General features: G+C 39.5%; 1 protein-coding gene and 1 long non-coding RNA gene across 5 annotated transcripts; one reads left to right on the top strand and one right to left on the bottom strand.

Moving 5' to 3' along the window:
• Window positions 1-639: 639 nt before the first annotated feature.
• On the top strand, window positions 640-15,345 carry LOC104966213 (uncharacterized). The gene is made up of 3 exons (XR_800644.1): window positions 640-744; window positions 3,849-3,852; window positions 15,334-15,345. It is a non-coding gene; the product is annotated as an uncharacterized lncRNA (long non-coding RNA).
• arfip1 (ADP-ribosylation factor interacting protein 1 (arfaptin 1)) lies at window positions 7,163-19,353 on the bottom strand. 4 transcript variants are annotated; one of them, XM_010795393.1, is made up of 10 exons: window positions 19,071-19,353; window positions 17,925-18,310; window positions 14,117-14,212; window positions 12,763-12,871; window positions 12,085-12,186; window positions 10,980-11,092; window positions 10,490-10,711; window positions 9,618-9,775; window positions 9,248-9,422; window positions 7,163-9,143 (listed from the first exon to the last, which is right to left on the bottom strand). In XM_010795393.1, the coding sequence occupies exons 2-10, from the start codon at window positions 18,306-18,308 to the stop codon at window positions 8,988-8,990; spliced, it is 1,515 nt and encodes a 504-aa protein (XP_010793695.1). In that variant the 5' UTR covers window positions 18,309-18,310; window positions 19,071-19,353; the 3' UTR covers window positions 7,163-8,987. The 4 variants fall into 4 exon arrangements, with proteins under 4 accessions (XP_010793695.1, XP_010793698.1, XP_010793697.1 ...); XM_010795396.1 differs by lacking the exon at window positions 17,925-18,310; XM_010795395.1 differs by lacking the exon at window positions 12,085-12,186 and having other exon boundaries at window positions 19,071-19,352.
• Between the last annotated feature and the right edge of the window lie 53 nt (window positions 19,354-19,406).

Below are 19,406 nucleotides of genomic sequence, written 5' to 3'. Positions count from 1 at the left end.
TATCGCTGAAGCAATGTGTGTGTCTTATACATTAAAGAAGGGCCATTTAGTTGGTTGATTAATTGTGCAAAGTGACTGTGTTACGAAAAGGGACAAAACCAAGAACAATATCTGCCATACGTCCTATTAGTCTAGTTGAGTTGGAGCAAGTACTGATTTATGTGCATTTGGTAGACAACATCACAATAGTCCACTAATCGGAAGAATAAGTTGAGAAGCAATTCTCTTCGGACAGCGAGCGTAAAACAATTGCGAGGCGGTGTAAAACACCGTCCGTAATTGACTTTTGTATTACATGCTTTATAGTAGTTAAATGAAAGTCAGAGTCTAGCCCATACACGCAAGATATTTAAAGCTATCAACTTTATGCAGAGAGTGCCATCCTACACATGTTATTACTTACATTAGATTTTGGATTTGAGCTTCTGCCTGCGTACCAAAAGACCATCGGCTATAAGATTTTTGTTTTGTTAAAGCAGTAGTTTATTGTTGGTGATAGCCAGTCCTGTAAGATATTATAAATCCGATTGAAGAAGAGATTGAATTGTGAAATCTGTTGGATGTATAATGACAAGTGTCATCAGTGAGCATAAAGGTCGAGTACACATTAATCGAGACAAGAAGATTAACATTTATGTAAATAGAGAACAGAAGTGGGCCCAGAGTTGATCCTTGGGGTACACCCTTTTGTTGGATCAACAGGTCAGACTGTTTTCCATTAACAACCACACATTGCTTTCTACTGTGAAGGTACGAGTTAAACCATAACACTGTATTATTAGAAAGGCCAATGCCGTGAAGTTTATCCAAGAGCAGATATCGATCAACGAAATCAAAGGCTTTTGTCAAGTCAATAAAAATGGCACCTGTGAGTTCACCATCATCTGCAGCAGAGTACAAGTCATTCGTAAATTTAAGTAGGGCAGTTGTTGTGGAGTGATTAGGCCTGAAACCAGATTGAACCGGAGATAAAATATTATAAGTATTGAGATAATGTGAAAATTGATTATAAATTATTTTCTCCAAAACTTTGGAAATAGAACAGATTATAGAGATTGGTCTATAATTATTTGTATCAAGTAAATCACCACCTTTATGTAGTGGAATGATGCGTGCACATTTCTAAATAGTCGGCAACTCACAGGTGGACAAAGACAGGTTGAACAAATCAGCAAGTGGGTACATGAGAATATGGGACGCCAATTTTATGAACCTGTTTTCTATACCATCGAGTCCTGCACTGCCATCCACTTTTAATTCTGTAAAAGCATTATGAACTTCGTGTGGTAGAATCTTCTTAAAAGAAAAAGAACTGTTGCAGTATGAGTTACTATTAGAAATACCAGTCGTCAAATAGGAGTCAGATAGTAGTGTGGAACATACATATATTGACAAATATTAAACCCCTCAAACTGTGTTGTTACTGCAGTCCCATCACTGTGCCTCCTCGTGCTTCACAAACACCTGCAGAGTCAGGGAAGGAGGGATTTTGTAAAGACTATGTGATGCAGTTGCCCCCAACACAACATATCCCCCCCAGCTTAGCATAAGTCTGGTAATAACAGCCTGTGTCTGAAACGAGGTTTTCAGATTTGAAAGATTAAAGCTGCTAGTTTGCAGAGCACGCGATGCTGCTCTGTCAATGACTGTTTAACCAGGATTCACAGGGGTTCAGCTAAGACTAACATGAAGGACTATACCACCTGTAACACATATTAAATCACCGCTTCCAGCTAACCTGTAACTGAGGAGGGAATTCATCTAAGTATATAACCACCAGTAAGACTTTTCTAAACCAAAAGAAACAAGGAATTTGAGTTAACCCTCTTAACAACTAAGCGAGCAAAAACAAAAATCTTTACTGTTAAACAACTGATGATTCAGTACCATGTATGAGGATAAGAAAATACATCTTTCATTTCATGACAAATCACCCCTTAAAATTACTACAGGGAGCATTTTCAATGACGCTGAATATAATAATATGCAGGTTAACTGATAATGAAACAATCATCAGTTGCATGATGATACAAACCATGAGACGCCATTCAGATATTTTACAACAGAATAAACTCAGTTGAGGTTTAGGAACAACTGCATAATACTGAGGTATTTCTAATATATTCTCCAACCTGTTTTTACCAATAAGGATAGACTTAATATTAAACAGCTTTCAGTATAATGCAATGCAAACAAAGAGTGCTGATCGTAAAGTTAAATCAACATCCCTCTACCAGAGTTTCAACAAGAACTGATCTTTATAGCCTTTATTTTTTTATGGCAGCACTTTTGTACGAGAAAGCTTTTTTTTTGTCTAGCAAATGAGAGTGAATATTATGACTTCAACTCATCAGGTAAACACAAAGATGCTCAGTTGTTGCTTAACTTTATGTGATCGTACCATATGGCCAACTTCTAGGATTGCTTCAAACGTAGTTCACAGAGCCTCTTCAGAAGTAAATTAAACTTCAGATCACAAAACAAACAGTGAATCTCCTAATACAAAGGCACACCCAGAGAAAAGGTAAACCATTAGAAACAGGAAGCCAGTCAGGCGAGATAATGACGAGAAGGAGGGAAGAGATGGGACACACAGAGTACACCATCTGAATGGCTCCGGATCAAAAACAGAGCTTTGAGTCTTCTTCTGTTTGTTCTTTTGTTAGCAGGCGATCAGTGTCTGGCCTGCAGCAGACCACTGCGTCTGTACCACCTCTGGATCTGCTCTCCAATTGTTGCTTCAGAAATCTGAGCCTCGTGCCAGGATCAGCTTTAGGCAAATCTCACTGTACCACCAACGTCTGCCATATACTTACAGATTAATCACAGTCTTTCGAGCAGAATAATACACGTACTGTTTGATTTAGTGAAAGCTCAAGCAACAGATCCTGAGCAGAGTGGCAATGACAAACAAAGGTGGCAAATAAAGCAGGTGTTCACGTCACCATAGTGACAACTGCAGGGAAACGAGAAGGAAATGCAAACATGTTTACATGGCAGTGGGGAAAAGTGTTTGCCCAAGGGCCCGGAGGCATACAACAGGCTTCATTAGAATATAATTTAATACCAATACTTACAGTGTATTTATACGGATCACATTACAGCCTCTTGGAAAACACAACAGGAGCCACTGAGAGAAGTTCCTAAATCCCCTAAAACAATATTTATAAATACAACATCTGTGGAGGAATTATATAGGTATTTTACCCCAATGTCTTAGGCATAACATACTTTTGGCAGACTCTTAAGTTGTATTTTAGGCTTAATTTTATTTATTAGACAGTTTATGGCTGAGAGATATGGGTGGTCACAGGGGTGGGAACTGAGGGCACTTTAATTGTCTTCCTCTTTTCTTTCTTCCTTTGTTATGGATTTTATTTGTTTACCGTTTTTCATCGCAAACTAGGACAGATTTTCAGGCAATAAAAAACACTCCAGTTGACCCAAGTTGGCAACAACTATTCAGCCTCTCTCTTGCTCCCACATACATAAATCAAGACCCCCAACATCTTCCTACTCGGGAATGACGTCAGAGAATTGAGTTTTCCATGCATGTTAGGCTCTGCTTCCACAGCAACCGGACACACACACACACACACACACACACACACACACACACACACACACACACACACACACACACACACCTCTCGCTTGGCTTGACCCGGGGAGAAACCCTTTTTTTTCCACGGGGTATTGTTCCCAACACTTGAATGGATTGCCCTCTAATTCATCTCAGCATAGTGTACAAAAGCCAAGGAACCCAGGGTCTGAGGTGCAGAACAAAACCAACAGAGGCAGAGTTGTAAAGCCATGCTGAACTAACAGGCTGAGGTTGGGACAGAAAGTTCTGTGAGTGGATCCACAACAACCCCCGCAGCACCAAAACAATGCCTACACTCTAACATACGAATATATGTCCATCAGATATGTTGGTTTCTGTTTTATCCTAGCAACCAAAATCCATCTAAAGCAAATTAGCAAAAACTGTCAGATCTGAAACTGCTTTGTTGAAGAAAATAACGATTTTGTGGGAAAAACATGTCCATACTTAGTATTGGTAAAAGTACTAATGTTTAAACATTATATAAACATATAACACATTTCATAAAGAGACTACTAACTGAAAGCAAAAACCAGAAATGGTTACCCCAACATGAAAACCCCAATACTTTAGCGACAACAACAGTATCTTTTAAAAGTGTGGCTGTTTTTACATATTGTGAAAAAAACATGCTGTTTCACGTTTTGTAATACAATAATAACTTCCAATAGCCTCCTTTTAAGGCTGCTATGCCTATTAATCTTTTAGATGACAATATGGTCACATGAATAAGATGTACATGTGTAGGTACAATATTCCTTATTCATTGTGTTATAATCTAAATGTTGAGCCATCTGGTTAAATTGTATGTGATCAGGTTCTTGAATCAAATAGTTAAAACACTGGACAACAAGCCAGTGTTTTGTTTGTGCTTACATTACCAACACACAGCAGAGCAACAGATTCAGGCCTCAAACTACAACACATCTTCATTATGTAATTGTGGACCTAACTGCATAGCAGGACACCTTCTGTTGTCACCTTGTCACAGGCAGATATAAACAGTAGCAGGAAGGTTACATCTCTCTGCTTTTCTTTGCTAAAGAATAAGCCTGCAGACTCCACTCTCCCCCACAATGACTTTCCACAGCACAGTTGTAGCAGGTCGTTACATATTTCCATCCACACACACAGCATGATGCGGCGGTACCGTCCTGCTGGACTTACCGTGGGGTGAGAGGGCTCGCCGGGACACGTATGGCGCTCCGACACCGTTGAAGTTAGTGGTCGATACTTTTCAGAGGAGAAAATCTGTGTTGTTTCAGGTTATTAGCCGGTCAGGTGCACTGGAGCTGGTGTCTTGGCCGAGCTGCAGCACACACAGTGCGGAGACACTCTCCGGCAGACGGCGGTGATGTGAGCGTCCTCGTACGTGATTGGACCAGGTGGAATAGGCGCGGTCCCGCGTCCCCTGCGCGGGCCACACGCAGCTTGTGACCACTGCTGCAACCACAAGGCTGCCATCAGAGAAATAAACTCAGGTGGGTTCATGTAACGAGGCTCATTTAATCAGGCTCAAACTGGGCTGGAAAGTACTCAAGCACTGCATTTAAGTATATATTTTAAGAACGTGTTAAGAAAGTAGTTAGGAACTTTTTCCATTTATACAACTTAACCATTTTTCTTCAATACAGTTTCAAGTGGAAGTACACTGACAGTAGTTCAAATGACCGGCTGCAACAGTAATAACTATGCTAACTACAACAGTAAAATGCTGTTCAAACGTCATCGTAGGCCTATCTGTAATTATATTTGAGATGTTTGTCCATTTATGTGTACACTAAGTTAGGCTACTTGTAATATTGTAAATCTGCACTGATCTTGAGATAGTATCACGAGTAGCCTACTTTACTTCCATTCCTCAGGAACGTTTTGTTCTTTCAGCACCATATTTATTTCACAAAGTCTGTGCATTTACAATATTACAAGTAGCCTAACTTAGTGTACACATAAATGGACAAACATCTCAAATATAATTACAGATAGGCCTACGATGAATAAATGTTATATTGACCAATTTCCAAACTCACATTGGTATTCTCGATGACTCCAGACTCACATTGGTTTCTCATACAGCATCTCTGTATAGTATGTGTATTCACTCTCTGTCCTAAACGGCTTGTTGGAGCTCCTGCCCCCCCTCCCTGTGAGCCCAGTGGCCGTCTGCGAGACAGCGAGACACCGCGGAACTCAGCCTGGGCACACACACACACCCGCAGCCTGGCTGGGAGTTTGTGTGTGTGCGTGTGCCCAGGCTGACTTCCGCGGTGTCTCGCTCAGCTGTCTCGCCAACCCCACACCAGTGTTCAGCTCCTCGCAGCAGAGAGCCTCGCAACGTCTCGCCGTGTGTGTGTGTGTGTGTGTGTGTGTGTGTGAGGAAGTCCCCGGATTGGTCCAAACGTAACGGCTCCGCGGACGTTACGTTGCGTCACTATACTCGAAATACGTCACTATACCCAAGAAGTAAACAATGTAATAAGATAAATCTCCAACGTTCTGGGTCAGCATAGACAGGTATTTTCTGTGTTAACAGTTTTACTCGCTACAGGGTGTACTTTGAGGGTTTGTGACGGCAGACCGTTCACATGCATAAAAAGCTACATAACACACAATGGGACGGGTATAACCAGAAAAGCATGACATGGGACCTTTAACCCCCAATGTTTCTACTTTGCAGGACAAAAGCAGCCTTGTTTTAGCTTGATGACATTTTTGCAATAGGATTAGAACATGTTCACTTAATTGAGATTTCAGTTGAGCGAGATGTATTTTTCTCCAGTATTTATAATCCCTCAGTGCTAGTAAACTCCAGTTTTTTTGCACAAAACACTGAGTTATACAATTATTCAAAACATATAAGTTATTTTTTTTCCATGCTACTGAATACAATTGATTTTGTAATGAAATATTGATAAATTAACATTTCTATATATTCTTAAAACTTTTTCCATGTTGTTTTGCACTGCGGTCGACTTGACACCCTGCAGTCTTCCATGCCTTTTTACTCAGAAACTTTAGAATGTGGATCTTAGTCTTGTTATCTATTCTTTTTTGCCTTATTTGATGGACAATGTACAACAGATAAAACGCAGCACCGAGTCTGTGATCATCCTCAAAGCTTTTTCAGAGGCTTAACCAGAACCTGTCAAATGTATACCCGTGGGTGTGGTGGGTCTGTGATTATGAAATCCTAAAGGGGAACCTAAAAGCACCTGGACACAGTCCAGTAAACAGTAAACAGTCGACTTGAATCCATAAGTCAACAGAGTGTACACCAGGGCTGTTTATCTGGAAAGAAACAAAAAGCTAGATAAATGCAGAGAAGGTTTACTTGTGATATAATTGTAGTTTTTCGTAGGGCATGTCATAAGCTTTTCCTTTCAGTGACAATGTCTGCATCCTTTTTTCTATAGCCTTCGGTTGCCAAATGTTCTACTTTATTTTTCTTTGTTGGCCCCTGGTGATGACATCTGATACAAGCTGCTACTACAAACACGTTAAGAGATTAAGAAAAGAAACTTTTATTTTCCCAAAGAGGTTACACAACATTCAGAATCCTTTTCTTAACTCATGTGTTAATGTTTTATTATTACAAAGGTAGAGTCCCACTAGCACATACTATCACATCATTATGCAAGTCTTCAGGAAAAACAAAAAATCCAAAACTACATACTCAAAGTAAATAGAGAAAATTACAAATATATATCCATCTATTTCCGGGAAACAATAGATTGTTGTACAAGATTCACACTCCCAAACTGCTATGGTAAGCCAAAGGAAAAGTACAAATCACCCAAACGAGGACAGCTGGTTATCAATACCAGCCTACAGTATGTCCTCTTCCAAAACTAAACTTTTATGTAGCCCAATGAACAAAACTTTAAGAAGCTCAAAGGAAGCTGGTCTTTCAAATTCAAAAAAAGGTTCCTCAAGTTAATCATATTTTGGTTTTCATATCATATATCATATCATACATTTCTTACAAGTACTTAGTCTCAAATGCATAAATGTGCATGTGCAATATGGATAAATATCTTTGAGAACATCTTAAAATGTCTTTAAACTTCAAATGTTCGTGGAGTATTTTTTAAACACAGACATGTGTGGAGTGTTTGAACATGTATAATTGTCCTTTGAGAGTGTGTGTTTGGTCCATGCTCTTCCTGCAAGAGTGGGTCCCGAGAATTGGTAGTGAGAGAGCCTGTTTTAAACAACAAGACCAGATATAAAAGCACAGAGAGGAAGAGAAGAATAAATCCAAGGCACATTTAGTCACATACAATAAGGCTGGTCCTTCAATTTCTCTGAATGCCATGAATGAAGACCAAAGAGGGAAATATCGATAAAAAGAGCAATATCAAAAGCAGCATCTTGTCATTATAATCATATTGCAGAGTGCAGAATTTATTGTGAGCGGCCATCGATATAATTTTAGAATATCAATTTAAAGTAATAGTTGACGTTTTGGGAAAATAGAGTAAGATGAGAAGATCGGTAACACTCTTGTGTGTGTACACTAATTATGAAGCTACAGCCTGAGCTGGTTAGCTTAGCCTAGCATAAACACTATAATCAAGGGTAACAGTTAGCCTGCCTCTGTCCAAAGGCACATCACCTCCCATAAAACCACAACTCGATTCTTTTTTGTTTAAGTGAGATTTAGAGGTGCTGATACGCACCATGTTATTTACCTTTGGACAGCCGGGCTAGCTGTTTCACCTTGTTTAGGGTCTTTATGCATAGCTAAGCTAACCTGCAACTGAACACAAAAAAAGTTGCCAAAAAAGTAAATAAGCGTATTTTCCAATACGTCAATCCATCACTTTAATACGAGTTTGCTGATAGAAGTGACCAATTGCATGCATGACTCAAATCTGAATGCCGCTTTACCCTGTTTTTAACAGTTGTAAAATCAAATCATGATTGAAATCATGTTCAGAATCACATGAAGCTTCCTGATTAGACTTGTATTAAGCATTCACCAAATCTCAGTCATCTGAGAAGAGTTCTGTAAATAGTGATCCGACGGCAGTTGTTTTGATCCCGTTGCTGCCCTTACAGAGACAACATGTCCGCCGTGCTGGGATACAACATTCATATGCTGGAATACAAAAGGCCAGTTACAGTTTTCAAATGTGTTAAATGCAGCAACTCCTGTTCAACAGATTTGCCAAACAGTTTAAAAGTGCATCGATGGATGATTCAACAACAAGAGTAAAACGGATTGTAAGAGTTTTTTTTTTTTTCATTTTGTGTAGAGTTAAAAGATTTACAGCTGTGAAAGTTTGAAAGGCAGTGACAGTCGAGTTGAAGGTTTCCCGTAGTTTCTGTAGGATTTGACATTTCCTGTCAAACTGATCCTCTTCGGCTTCAGAGGGAGTGATTAGTGCTCTTCCAGCCAAGATGGACTGTCCCCACCCGGAATTTTCAACTTGATGTGGAACTGCTTGAGTGTCTGTTCCAGCTGCTGTTGGTTTCCGGCGTAGTACGCAGCAATGGCATTGTGGAACAGGATGAGCTGGTTGTGCAATACCTTCACCTGTTGCAGGAGAAGAAATTAATAAGATGATGAACAGTGAGCATTTTAAATAAAAGCCATTATTCTGCTCCAGTTATGAGGACTAGAGCAAGCCAATAACCAACCTTGTTCTCTTCCAGGAACTTCAGCTTGACGGAGACGTCGTTTCGCATCCTCTCGTATTTCTCGCGGTAGATCTGGAACTGCTGCTGGGAGAACTCGATCCTGGGCATGGTGGTGGCATCACGTGGTCCCAGATTCAACTCCTCCAAATCTGTACGGTACGCGTCATACTCAACTCTAGAAGTGAGGTTATTTAAACAGCATCAGAAAAATGCATCATGTTAAATTGTTAAAGGCAATGAAAGCAGGAAATCTGATTTCATGACAGCCCTGATCTCCCCAAAACATTTCAGCTGGATTGAAAAATATCCTACCGATTGTTAGATAACCATTTGTGGTAAGGACATGGTGCGCAAACTCAAGCAACCTTACCTTGCAAATTCATACTGTTTGATATTAACCAAGGTGTCTTCAATTGTTTGGTCCACAAGAGTGTTTACACTGCCGATGAAAAAGTTGATAGCAGCCAGCAATGTCTCTCCATTTTTGGACAAAAGCTTTTGGGTCTCAGCGTTGTAACCAAACTCCTCCTGAGAAACAGAGTCAAAGAAATGTTAGTAAGCCCCGGAAATGTTGCTTAATTTGCACTGCAGTTAGAAGAAGAAGCTGCAGGTGCCAGCATTATACAGTTATTTTTGTATATAGATATACACACAGGTGTAACAGTGATTATTAAATATTAATATAAGTAACAATTCATTGTTTCAGGATCTGCATAAATTAAAACACAACATTTTTAAATCTATTATTATCCATTAACCAATATGCAGACTAGGTAAGACATATTAGGACAGCAGTAGCAACAATACATCTACAACAAAATATTCTCAAAAGAATATCTGTGTATAAGATACATAATACATAGATAATAGTTAACAAAATGTAGAATTATTATACTGTATATGCACTGACTCGAATATAAAATAGAAAGAACTCCTTTCATTGAATCATGGAGCACTATTGATAAATCCTGTAACACAATTAGAGGACTTTGAGGAAGTGGAAGATGATCTTAGCTTTATAATGCCTTTTAAGTCATTAACTTTCATGAACCAATATAATAAACATAAACTGTAATCTAAGGGATCAAAGTAGATTCAGGGAAATATGTTCCCACCAGATGACCCACAAGGCAGAACATATTACGTGTTACTTTATGGCTCTCTGCTAGGACACTATGTAAGGATGTTAACATGCCGCTTCCTGTTCATCCTTCCTGATCTGATACATTGATATGGACTCACATGCAGTTCTGGTGACTTGAGGCTGAGGTCGGCGAAGGCGTTACCCAGCTGCCTCTGCGTCTGCATTATCTGGGACAGCTGATTGGCCAGCGTCTGAGCCAGTTTGATGACATTCTGGTACTTCTTCTTGTTGTCTCGCAGGACTTCGATTTGGGCCTCCAGATCCAGGTCCACCGTCCTCGAGCCTCGTCCCAGCTTCTCAGACAGGATCTGTCTGGTACACTGCAGAAGACAGCAGAATTTTTCAAAATATTAGGAAGCACTGCTGGGAGACATACTGTAATAGGGACAATCAGAGGGACAGAGTGGAGCCAATTTCATAGTCTAAAACAAGTGAAGATATCAATAATATGCGTTGTCAGTTTGGGGTATAGTCCCGTTTTCAGCCAACATCTTAATAAGCTAACAGATAAAGATGGAGACTTGGGTTGAGAGGAGAAACAGGGTGAGGTAGGACAAAAAAAGAAAAATGAAGGAAAGAGAGGATTACTTTATAAGTGTTGATGCTCCACTTTCTCACTAGGTCCAGTTTCTCCATGGCTGGGCTCTTTAAGTCGTCTGATAGGACCACCGCTCCGCTCTTTGGCTGTTCATTCATCGTGCCTGGACAATTAAAAATCATTCACTTAGTAGGTGATTACGTTATTTGATTTGCAGGCTGTGGTGAAAATTAGGGAGGGTTAGGGTCATGTTAACATTGAAACTGACAAAAGACAAAATACTCAAATTAGAGGTCTTAGTGGTTGCTGATAACATGTAGGATTATTCTAAACAAAATTAAAATTAAAATACAATTAATCATGGACTTACCATTTAAAAAAAACAGTAACAGTGATGAAGTGCTTTTTTGTAGTTTGGGCACAGTGGGGAAATGTTAAAAGATATTGAGCCCTGAAACTGACAATATATCAGTCAGTTCATAAAATAATTGTTATTATTGTTGATTTAAAAATAAATAAAATAGGTTTAAAGTTTTATTTAGTAAACAAAAATAATTCATATACTTTTCCTCCAACCAGCTGAATAGAAGTGAAAATGGAGGCAAATTATAAAATGTTTAATTTTTTTAAAGCACTATTTTAATGTATGTATGTGTTATGTTATATTTTTCACTTTTCCGAAAATCTTTAAAAATGTTGTCAGTTTCAGATCTCCATAGATTAAGGCTATGGGAGACTACGAGTGGCAACTTTTGCAAGGACAAAGATTACAAGCATGAAAACCACCTGCGATTAAATGAGAGCAGTTCCCTCCAAGCCGAGCTGATGCTTAGGGCATCGAGAGGTTGCACCAGATCTAGAAATGTGGAGATCTTAGAAAAAAATAGTCTAAGGGTTTGTGTTAACACAGATGGTTAGCCACTGCCAAGCAACAAAACTACTTGAATCAGCCCAGACATATACAAAGACAAAGTTTCAGCAACAAGAGAGGAGGAGAAGAAAGGTTTGATTCTGAATGGAGCACAGCCTGTGGGAACAAGGAGCAGGTAAGAAACTGGTGAAAAACCAAGAGGTACAATAGGACTGCGGTTAATTACAGTGTGCAAAAGGTGACGATTCATTATGATCTGATTCATACTCCACTGCTGCCGGTACCTGTCTCAGCCTGACTATCGCTGGAAGAGCGCGCCAAGCGGCTAGCAACAGTAGAGCTGGGAGCTACAGGAGCCACGGGAGACGTGGGCAGGCTGGCTGACCCTGGGAGATATTCAAAGTTATCATTCATTAGTTTGTCACCATCCAGCCTAAACACGTGGAAAGGGGATTTTTTTATTGAAGTTGATTTCCTGTTTGTTGTTTGTTTCCTTTTTTTGGAGAATGAATATGTTAATGAACAAAAGCCTACCTCCAGCAGTGCAAATAACATGGAAAATATCCATGGCAACATTATAGTAAACGGGCTACAACAGCTCACCACTCAATGGGGAGATTTTTTATTTGCATTTGTAACAAGGACAGGATGATGAAAAGGAAAGGAGCGTTAAAACCTGGTGATCAGAGGGAACTCATTAAATTCAATTGGAGGTCCACCTTTACAAATTCAAATGTCTGCCTTTCAATTTCACAGAGATTAAAACCCAAAAGTGGAGCACGGTGAATAGATGGAGAGAAAGACTGTTTTTAAACACTGAATGCTGCAAAGCACTCAAGTAACGTAACAAGGCTGGAACATTTCTGATGAGCTGCTCCGTTGCAAATGTCTGATAGTGAGGAAACGGCACATAAACAAAACGAGGACAGCAACAATAAAAAACGGGGAGTGAAGTGTTTCACCTTTGTATGGTCCTGATTCGATGATGCCCTCTGTTGTTGAGGCGAAGTTGGCGGAAGTGACACAGGACTCGGAGAGGTTTAGGGCCCTGGGGACACTGGGGTAAGAGTCCTGTGAAACAAATCATACGGGGATTATATCAACAGGTTTAGTAGTTCTTAGCAGACAGGCGGCAAAGACAGGGAGCTTTCTGTCCTTTCTGTAGTTTACAGACATTTGGGCTACGCTAAGTCGCACATTCTGCTTACAAAGAAAGAAAAGTACAATAACACATTTGATCAACTTCACAATAAAAAAAGGATATCTTTGAAAGTCTTTTAAATCAGGTGGCAGATACTATATTTTATTAAAATGACCGTAATTGTTCTCGACAAACTTCCCTCATTATTCAGCAGCACTTTGAATCTTGAGAATTCCCCTTAAATATAAAAAAAACATCCAATTGATAGTTGAGAGGGGAATTGAACAGTAGAGAACCATCTGGCATCTCCTGTCTTGTTATGAATTAATGATTGTACAGAAGCAGACACCTCCTAAAATGTACGTCACATAAGTCTTAAAGTAAACTTGTGGCAAACCTAAAGTAGGGTTGACCAGCAAAGTGGTGCACAGCGGATTGACATGTGTTAGCATGTACATTCAAATGCCTGAGCTAATGTTTAGAAGATGCATATTTGATGCATACATTATTGTGGCTGTGTTGTCTTCCTGGCAACTGTCAGTGTGACAGAGCGAGTAAACAGCAGGCCATCTGGAAGCACTGCTGCTCAGTCAGATGGATGATAAGAGAGGGCACCCTAATGTCTCCATCTAAATGCTTTACTGCAGGGATATCACCTTGAATCCTTGACAGTGGATTATGCCCCTGCTAATAGAATTAAACCTCTTTGTGTAGAGCTGCATAGATTTGTAAAATGTTCTTGTCAATCAGTTAGCAAAAAAAAAATCGGTTATTTTTAGTTTATTTAAAACCAAATTGCAAATATTTTATTTTGCTTTCATGTTGAGGTATATGTTTGTAATGTTTTTTTCTTCTCCATATCTAGTTAACTGTTAACATTTTGGATTGTTGGTTGGAGTAAATAAATAAAACATATAAATATATAATAAATCTCCCTGTGTTATGAAAAGTCTGTTCTGAATATTCATAGATAAAACCATTTAATCTAGTTAATAATAAAGATAATTGTTGGTTGCAGGTCTCCTATTTTTTTTAGACTGCCAAAGAAACAACAAAATGAAAGGCATGATTGTTTGCACTGGTATATTTATCCAGGAGTCTTTAATATTTTATGATGAGACAATTCTCCTAGAAAAGTATAGCTTTGAGATGCAGTTCTCCAGACACGGCCTTACCCTCTGGAACACCATGTCCGGGCTCTGATCCCCGTTGCTGGTGACTGGGATCTCAGCCGCTGAGCTTCTATGGAACTCCTCAGTCATTGTGCTTTCCTGTAATCGGAGGGTGAAAAGAAGCAGGTTATTCTTTAAAGCTTCACCATATCACTTCAAAGAGAGAGTCCTCTGTTAAGAAACACAACTCAGCATCCACTAGTGGGACACAAGAGATGTGGGCTGCCATCTTGTGGACACAGCCTGGTGGAAATCATGAGCCTGGGCCAGGATAAAATACTGTTATTAGTTATTGTGTCATATTTTGGAAGCTGAGTGCATTGCATAATGTTTCTTTTAATACAGACTTCAGCTGCCCTTACAACAAAAATACTCTTGCCTGATCGATAGATACAACTGGGACTACTTTGTCATACAGTAGCATTGAAACTTTGACTCCCTTGCAAATATTAGAATAATAAGATAATAATTCATTCTGATTAGAAAATGTTTTGCAAAAATCTTGGTCAAAACTCTTTCCAGGAAAGGATGGGGAGTTTAGTCAGCTACAGAATAAGCAGTTATGTTGCAGCAGTAAAACATGAAGTTATGCAACATCGGACTTCAATTCAACGCTCCCCTATTTTTTAACATAGTTTGGGTCGACTTACTGGACGTAGCAGGAGTTTTGTAAACACAGGATCTGATTCATTACAAAGGTTTAGTATGCAAGTGCCCCACCCATGAAGCTATGCAAATAAGGGAATCAACCAGTTATCTTCAGGGGGGGTGGTGGTGGTGGTATATACAGTATCTGTTTTTAAATCCTCTGGAGCAGAGAGAGGAGCTGTGGATTACTGTTATTGATTAATGCATCAGTGTTTCTTAGGGTCACAAACATTACACTCACAACTTAAAATTGTGAAACTTAAAATTAAAAACACCTTGAATTTCAGGGGGGGCGCAGGGCTCCGTTGGCAGGGTGCAGCCAACGGAGAGGAAACACTGATCTTTATCATCTGCTGTTCTCCATAGCAACAACCCTTTCCTTGAAAATATCTGCTTTCTTGTTGCCATGTTCCTCGAAGCGCTTACTCGCAAATACATGGCTTTATGTTTCACAGTGACATTCAGACCACATTCAACCCTAAGCATCATGTTTTATAACTGCTCATTATGTGTGGTCCAATGTGGAAAATCCTGTGATGAAAAAACACAAATGGACCAACATTTCCCTTAAGCCAACAATTACAAGGAAATACCTGTTATAGTCTTTGTGAAATACATTTAGTCCCTTTTAATTGATCCTGTTGGTTGAACTGACCAAGGAACACATTTGTTTGAATAGCTGCACATTTCCATCTTGGCTTGTAGAAGGGCCACCCATTGGAGAAAACTGTTTGCAGCATCAGATTTGTTATAGTGCAACTTTTGGCCTAATCACAGTGGACTTAGGAACTAGAACGCTGCCCTAAACACCATAAAAGCTTTACATGTCAGCTATGTGAGGTCCAGCAGTTTAAGGTGGATTAGTGACATGCCTGGCAGAGGAGGTAACAAGGAAACAATGTAGTATAAATCTGAATTTCTCTCTTTGAACAAGATCCTTCAGCTAGAGGTAAACCTTGAGCGGTGTCTAAATAATGCAGATAGCTAGCAGGAAACAAGATATGGGTCTTGTCTGAACAAAGCAACAGGTTTCACTGTGTGGGCCAAGAGTCCGTTCAAAACATGGGTTTTTACCAAGAACACATTTAATAACAAAGCTTGCTTGTTTGGTTTTAATGTATTTTGTAAATTAAGTCTTTCTTAACAACCCAGTACAATTCCCTTCATTGTGGAACTAATATATTGTATTCTAGTTCAGACTGTGACTTAAATTAAGGGAAACGCATAGAGAAAAAAAAGATAGATATATAAACATGTGGTTTCCTCTTTTTTCCAAATAAAGAAATACATTACCATAAAGTAACCACAGAGTCCAATTGAGAGAATACACCAATTTCAGACAATCCATTATAAAGTAACCTGATAGGTCTTTTAAAACTAGTTTAACTGATTTTTGTATATTAAAAGAACGTGGGTTATCTATAGGCAAATACTACAAGATATAGCCCAGTGTTTTGCTTTGATCACACAATGTGTCATTTGATACGGTATGTATGTTTATAAAGAAAGAAATGGAGAAGAACGCCTTTTGTAAAGAAGTTGCTGTGTTTGGATGTTAGGTTAGTAATAATCTTATCAAAAAATATGTTTTAAAAAACCGATAGACTCAACCCTATTATGACATAATAGATATAGACCAAAGTCAAGGTTATATGTAAAAATGCTTGACAAAGACTTTACCTTAGGTGTTGTGTCATGTGACAGTGACATAAATACTTTAAGGCTATAAGACCCCGGCATAGGGACCGATCAGCACAGGTAAGGGTTGGCTTGTCTATCAGCCTACTGCAGATAACAGAGTGCTGCCCAATCACCTCTGAAATCAAGTTTACACAGGCAAGGCACGTCTCCGAAAAAAGGGTGTAAATGAAGTTGGATTGCACAACGGTTTTTTCAATGTATTATTTATCCATCTGCAGTTCTTGCACAACTGTATTGATTGTCCCAATACAATCTTGTTTTTGTTATAGGAATGATTAAGCCAAGGATCCAGGGATGATCAGGCATCTCAGAGCCAAAATGGTCCAACCCAACATCTGGAAACACTTTGCAGGAAGCTTGGGAATAGTATGTCAGCCTACAGAGAGTAGGAGAGTGGCTGAAAGATAAGTAGGGAAATGAAAAGGCAAGGTATGGCAAGTCATCTTGTGCCGTTACCGACAGTATCCTGGATACAAGCAAGCATGACGTGGGAACAACAATAAACTAATTGTCCAATTAGCTGCGTCAGCTGAAGGAATCATGGCTTGACTCTCAAACTACAGAAGAGCAGAAGCCTGTTGAAAATTGCTGGGTTAAGGCTGCAGAAAGGATTAAAGATGTATCTTAAAGTAAGATCTGGAAATTGTGAGTTACAACTGTGATGACTGAGGTTTAGTAAATGAAGAGGGTTTACAAAGAAATAACGATTGTGATTGGACTTGCAATAGTGGCACTGAGCCCGATAGAGAACGTAAATCAAGAGCCTGAGGAGTCACACATTCCAGCGACACAAGAAATGTGGGACTCCCGGAGAATGTGCAGTCAGGAGTCCAAACCCGTTTGACTTTCCCAGCCACGTGACAGCATGTAGAACTCTCGAGCTTTATTTACACCCCACTTACAAAACAGGGAAACATTGTGAAGAAATGTAATCATTAACACATCATGTACACGTAGCAATGGCAACGAGTGTCTAGAAGGCAAAAACAAAAAGTATATACTTACCCACTTACATTTTATACTCAAGTTTGCATTGTAATAAGCAGCAAAAACAAATCTCAGAAATTACTTGAGATAAGCCAGCATGTATACAAAACAAAGGAAACGTAAGACGCCTTGATTATCCCCAGACCCAGACACACAAAGCACCTGACAGAGCAACACACAAGTAAAAGAAAGAAAGCCACCAACTACTGCACCGTCAACAGAGCAACAGCTACACCAGCTATATTTCATAACCTCCAGCAAAGCAGAATGAAATCTGAAACACATCTACCAGGAGAAACAAACAAGATCTGATGTTGTTGAATAATAGGATAAAGCTTCACAGCTAAATCCAATCTTTTAGTAAATTAATTTGTATAGGAAAGAGATCATCACCATCACAGCAAGTAAAGATCGAAACAGCAAGAGCACAGAGAGCAAGTGCTAGAAGATTATCCAAAGTGAATGACAATATCACCTTTGTTTCAGTGTCAGAATCTCCACTTTCCTCTGGTGTTTCAGCAGTTTCAACTTGATGGTTTGCCTCAGGTCCCTCATTTTCTACACTCGCAGACATGTGTGCAGCATCACTTTCACTGATTATCACCACACCCTCTCTCTGAATGCCCTCATCCTCCTTCTGAATGGCCTTATCACCATTTTCAGCATTTTCTTCAGTGCTGTCAATATCAATCTCGTCCATCTCATCATCTTGGTAATCTCTTCCACTACTGTCGTCTACACTGCCCTGTCTCACATCCTCACTAACACTTTCTTCTGTTTTGTCTTCCCCCTCACAATCCAGCTGAGGGTCCTCAGGTGAGGTCTTCCCCGATTCAGCCTCAAGACTAACTTCAGACATACCTGAAAACAGACAGATAGAAGGATATAAAAAAAATCCTACCATACCAGCTGACAACTTATGGTTCAGTAAAATATAGGAATGCAATACAAACCGAACCCCAGTATGTGCCTGTAAATAAATGTAATATAATTTTGTTCAACTCGCAGTGCTAAGCATGCAATGAGATAAATCCCTGATAGTCTTGGATACATATATGTGAGCCAAGTGCTGACATGGTAAAATAAATGTGTGTATTTCCGGATTTCCAGTGTGATTACTTGTATAGGTTTGGTACATGTGTGACATAAAGCAACACAGGAAACGACGTGGGTGCTATTATTTCTAATGCAGACAGTGAAGTATTGCAGCTATAATCACAATGTTTACTCTACTTCTCTCTACACCACACACCGGAACACACTCTCATGGTTTACTTTAGCAGTTACCTGTTGCAGCACCGTCACGTGACTAACTAGGTGGACAAAAGTGACACAAATACTTATGCTAGTAACGACACATCATATAATGACAAATTGTTATATTTCATGGTTTAGCAAGCATTAAAGAAGCATTGTGTCCAGTTTGACTCTCATTGGTTAGCTTATAGCTGTCTACTAATTTAAGATGTGTCAGAACCGTTGACGTGGTGTTTGCTAACGTCAACCTAGCTAAACCGTAGATAACTTAACATTCTAAAAACTTAATTTAATCATGTTTTCCCTTCATATTTTGTCATATATGCAAGGAAAATGCGATGCTTAAAACTTTAGTTCACATTACCTGTCTGCGGTCGTGGCTAACTCTTTAGCTGAGAGCTGTTAGCCGTTGCTTTGGTTAACCGGACTAGCCGTTGTTGCTGTAGTTAACTGGAATAGCCGTTGTTGCAGTGGTGAGCTGAAGTCGTTGGTGCTTGCTGTTAATGCAAACGTTGCATAGATATCCTACCAAGTTATCATCGATGGTCCTCGACTATCTTTGAGCACACTAGACTTGCTGGGCGAACCCCGGAAAGACTAAACCACTGCGGCCCTCGGCTGTCATCAGAAGCAGACTACATCATTTGAAGCATGCGCTCTCCCCCTGCTGTTAGAACACGGTGCTTGCAGTTTGAGTCCA

Source organism: Notothenia coriiceps, unplaced genomic scaffold, assembly GCF_000735185.1.
Source record: "Notothenia coriiceps isolate Sejong01 unplaced genomic scaffold, NC01 NC01_scaffold00037246, whole genome shotgun sequence".
NCBI lineage: Eukaryota > Metazoa > Chordata > Actinopteri > Perciformes > Nototheniidae > Notothenia > Notothenia coriiceps.
This window is presented reverse-complemented; position numbering and strand designations above follow the sequence as displayed.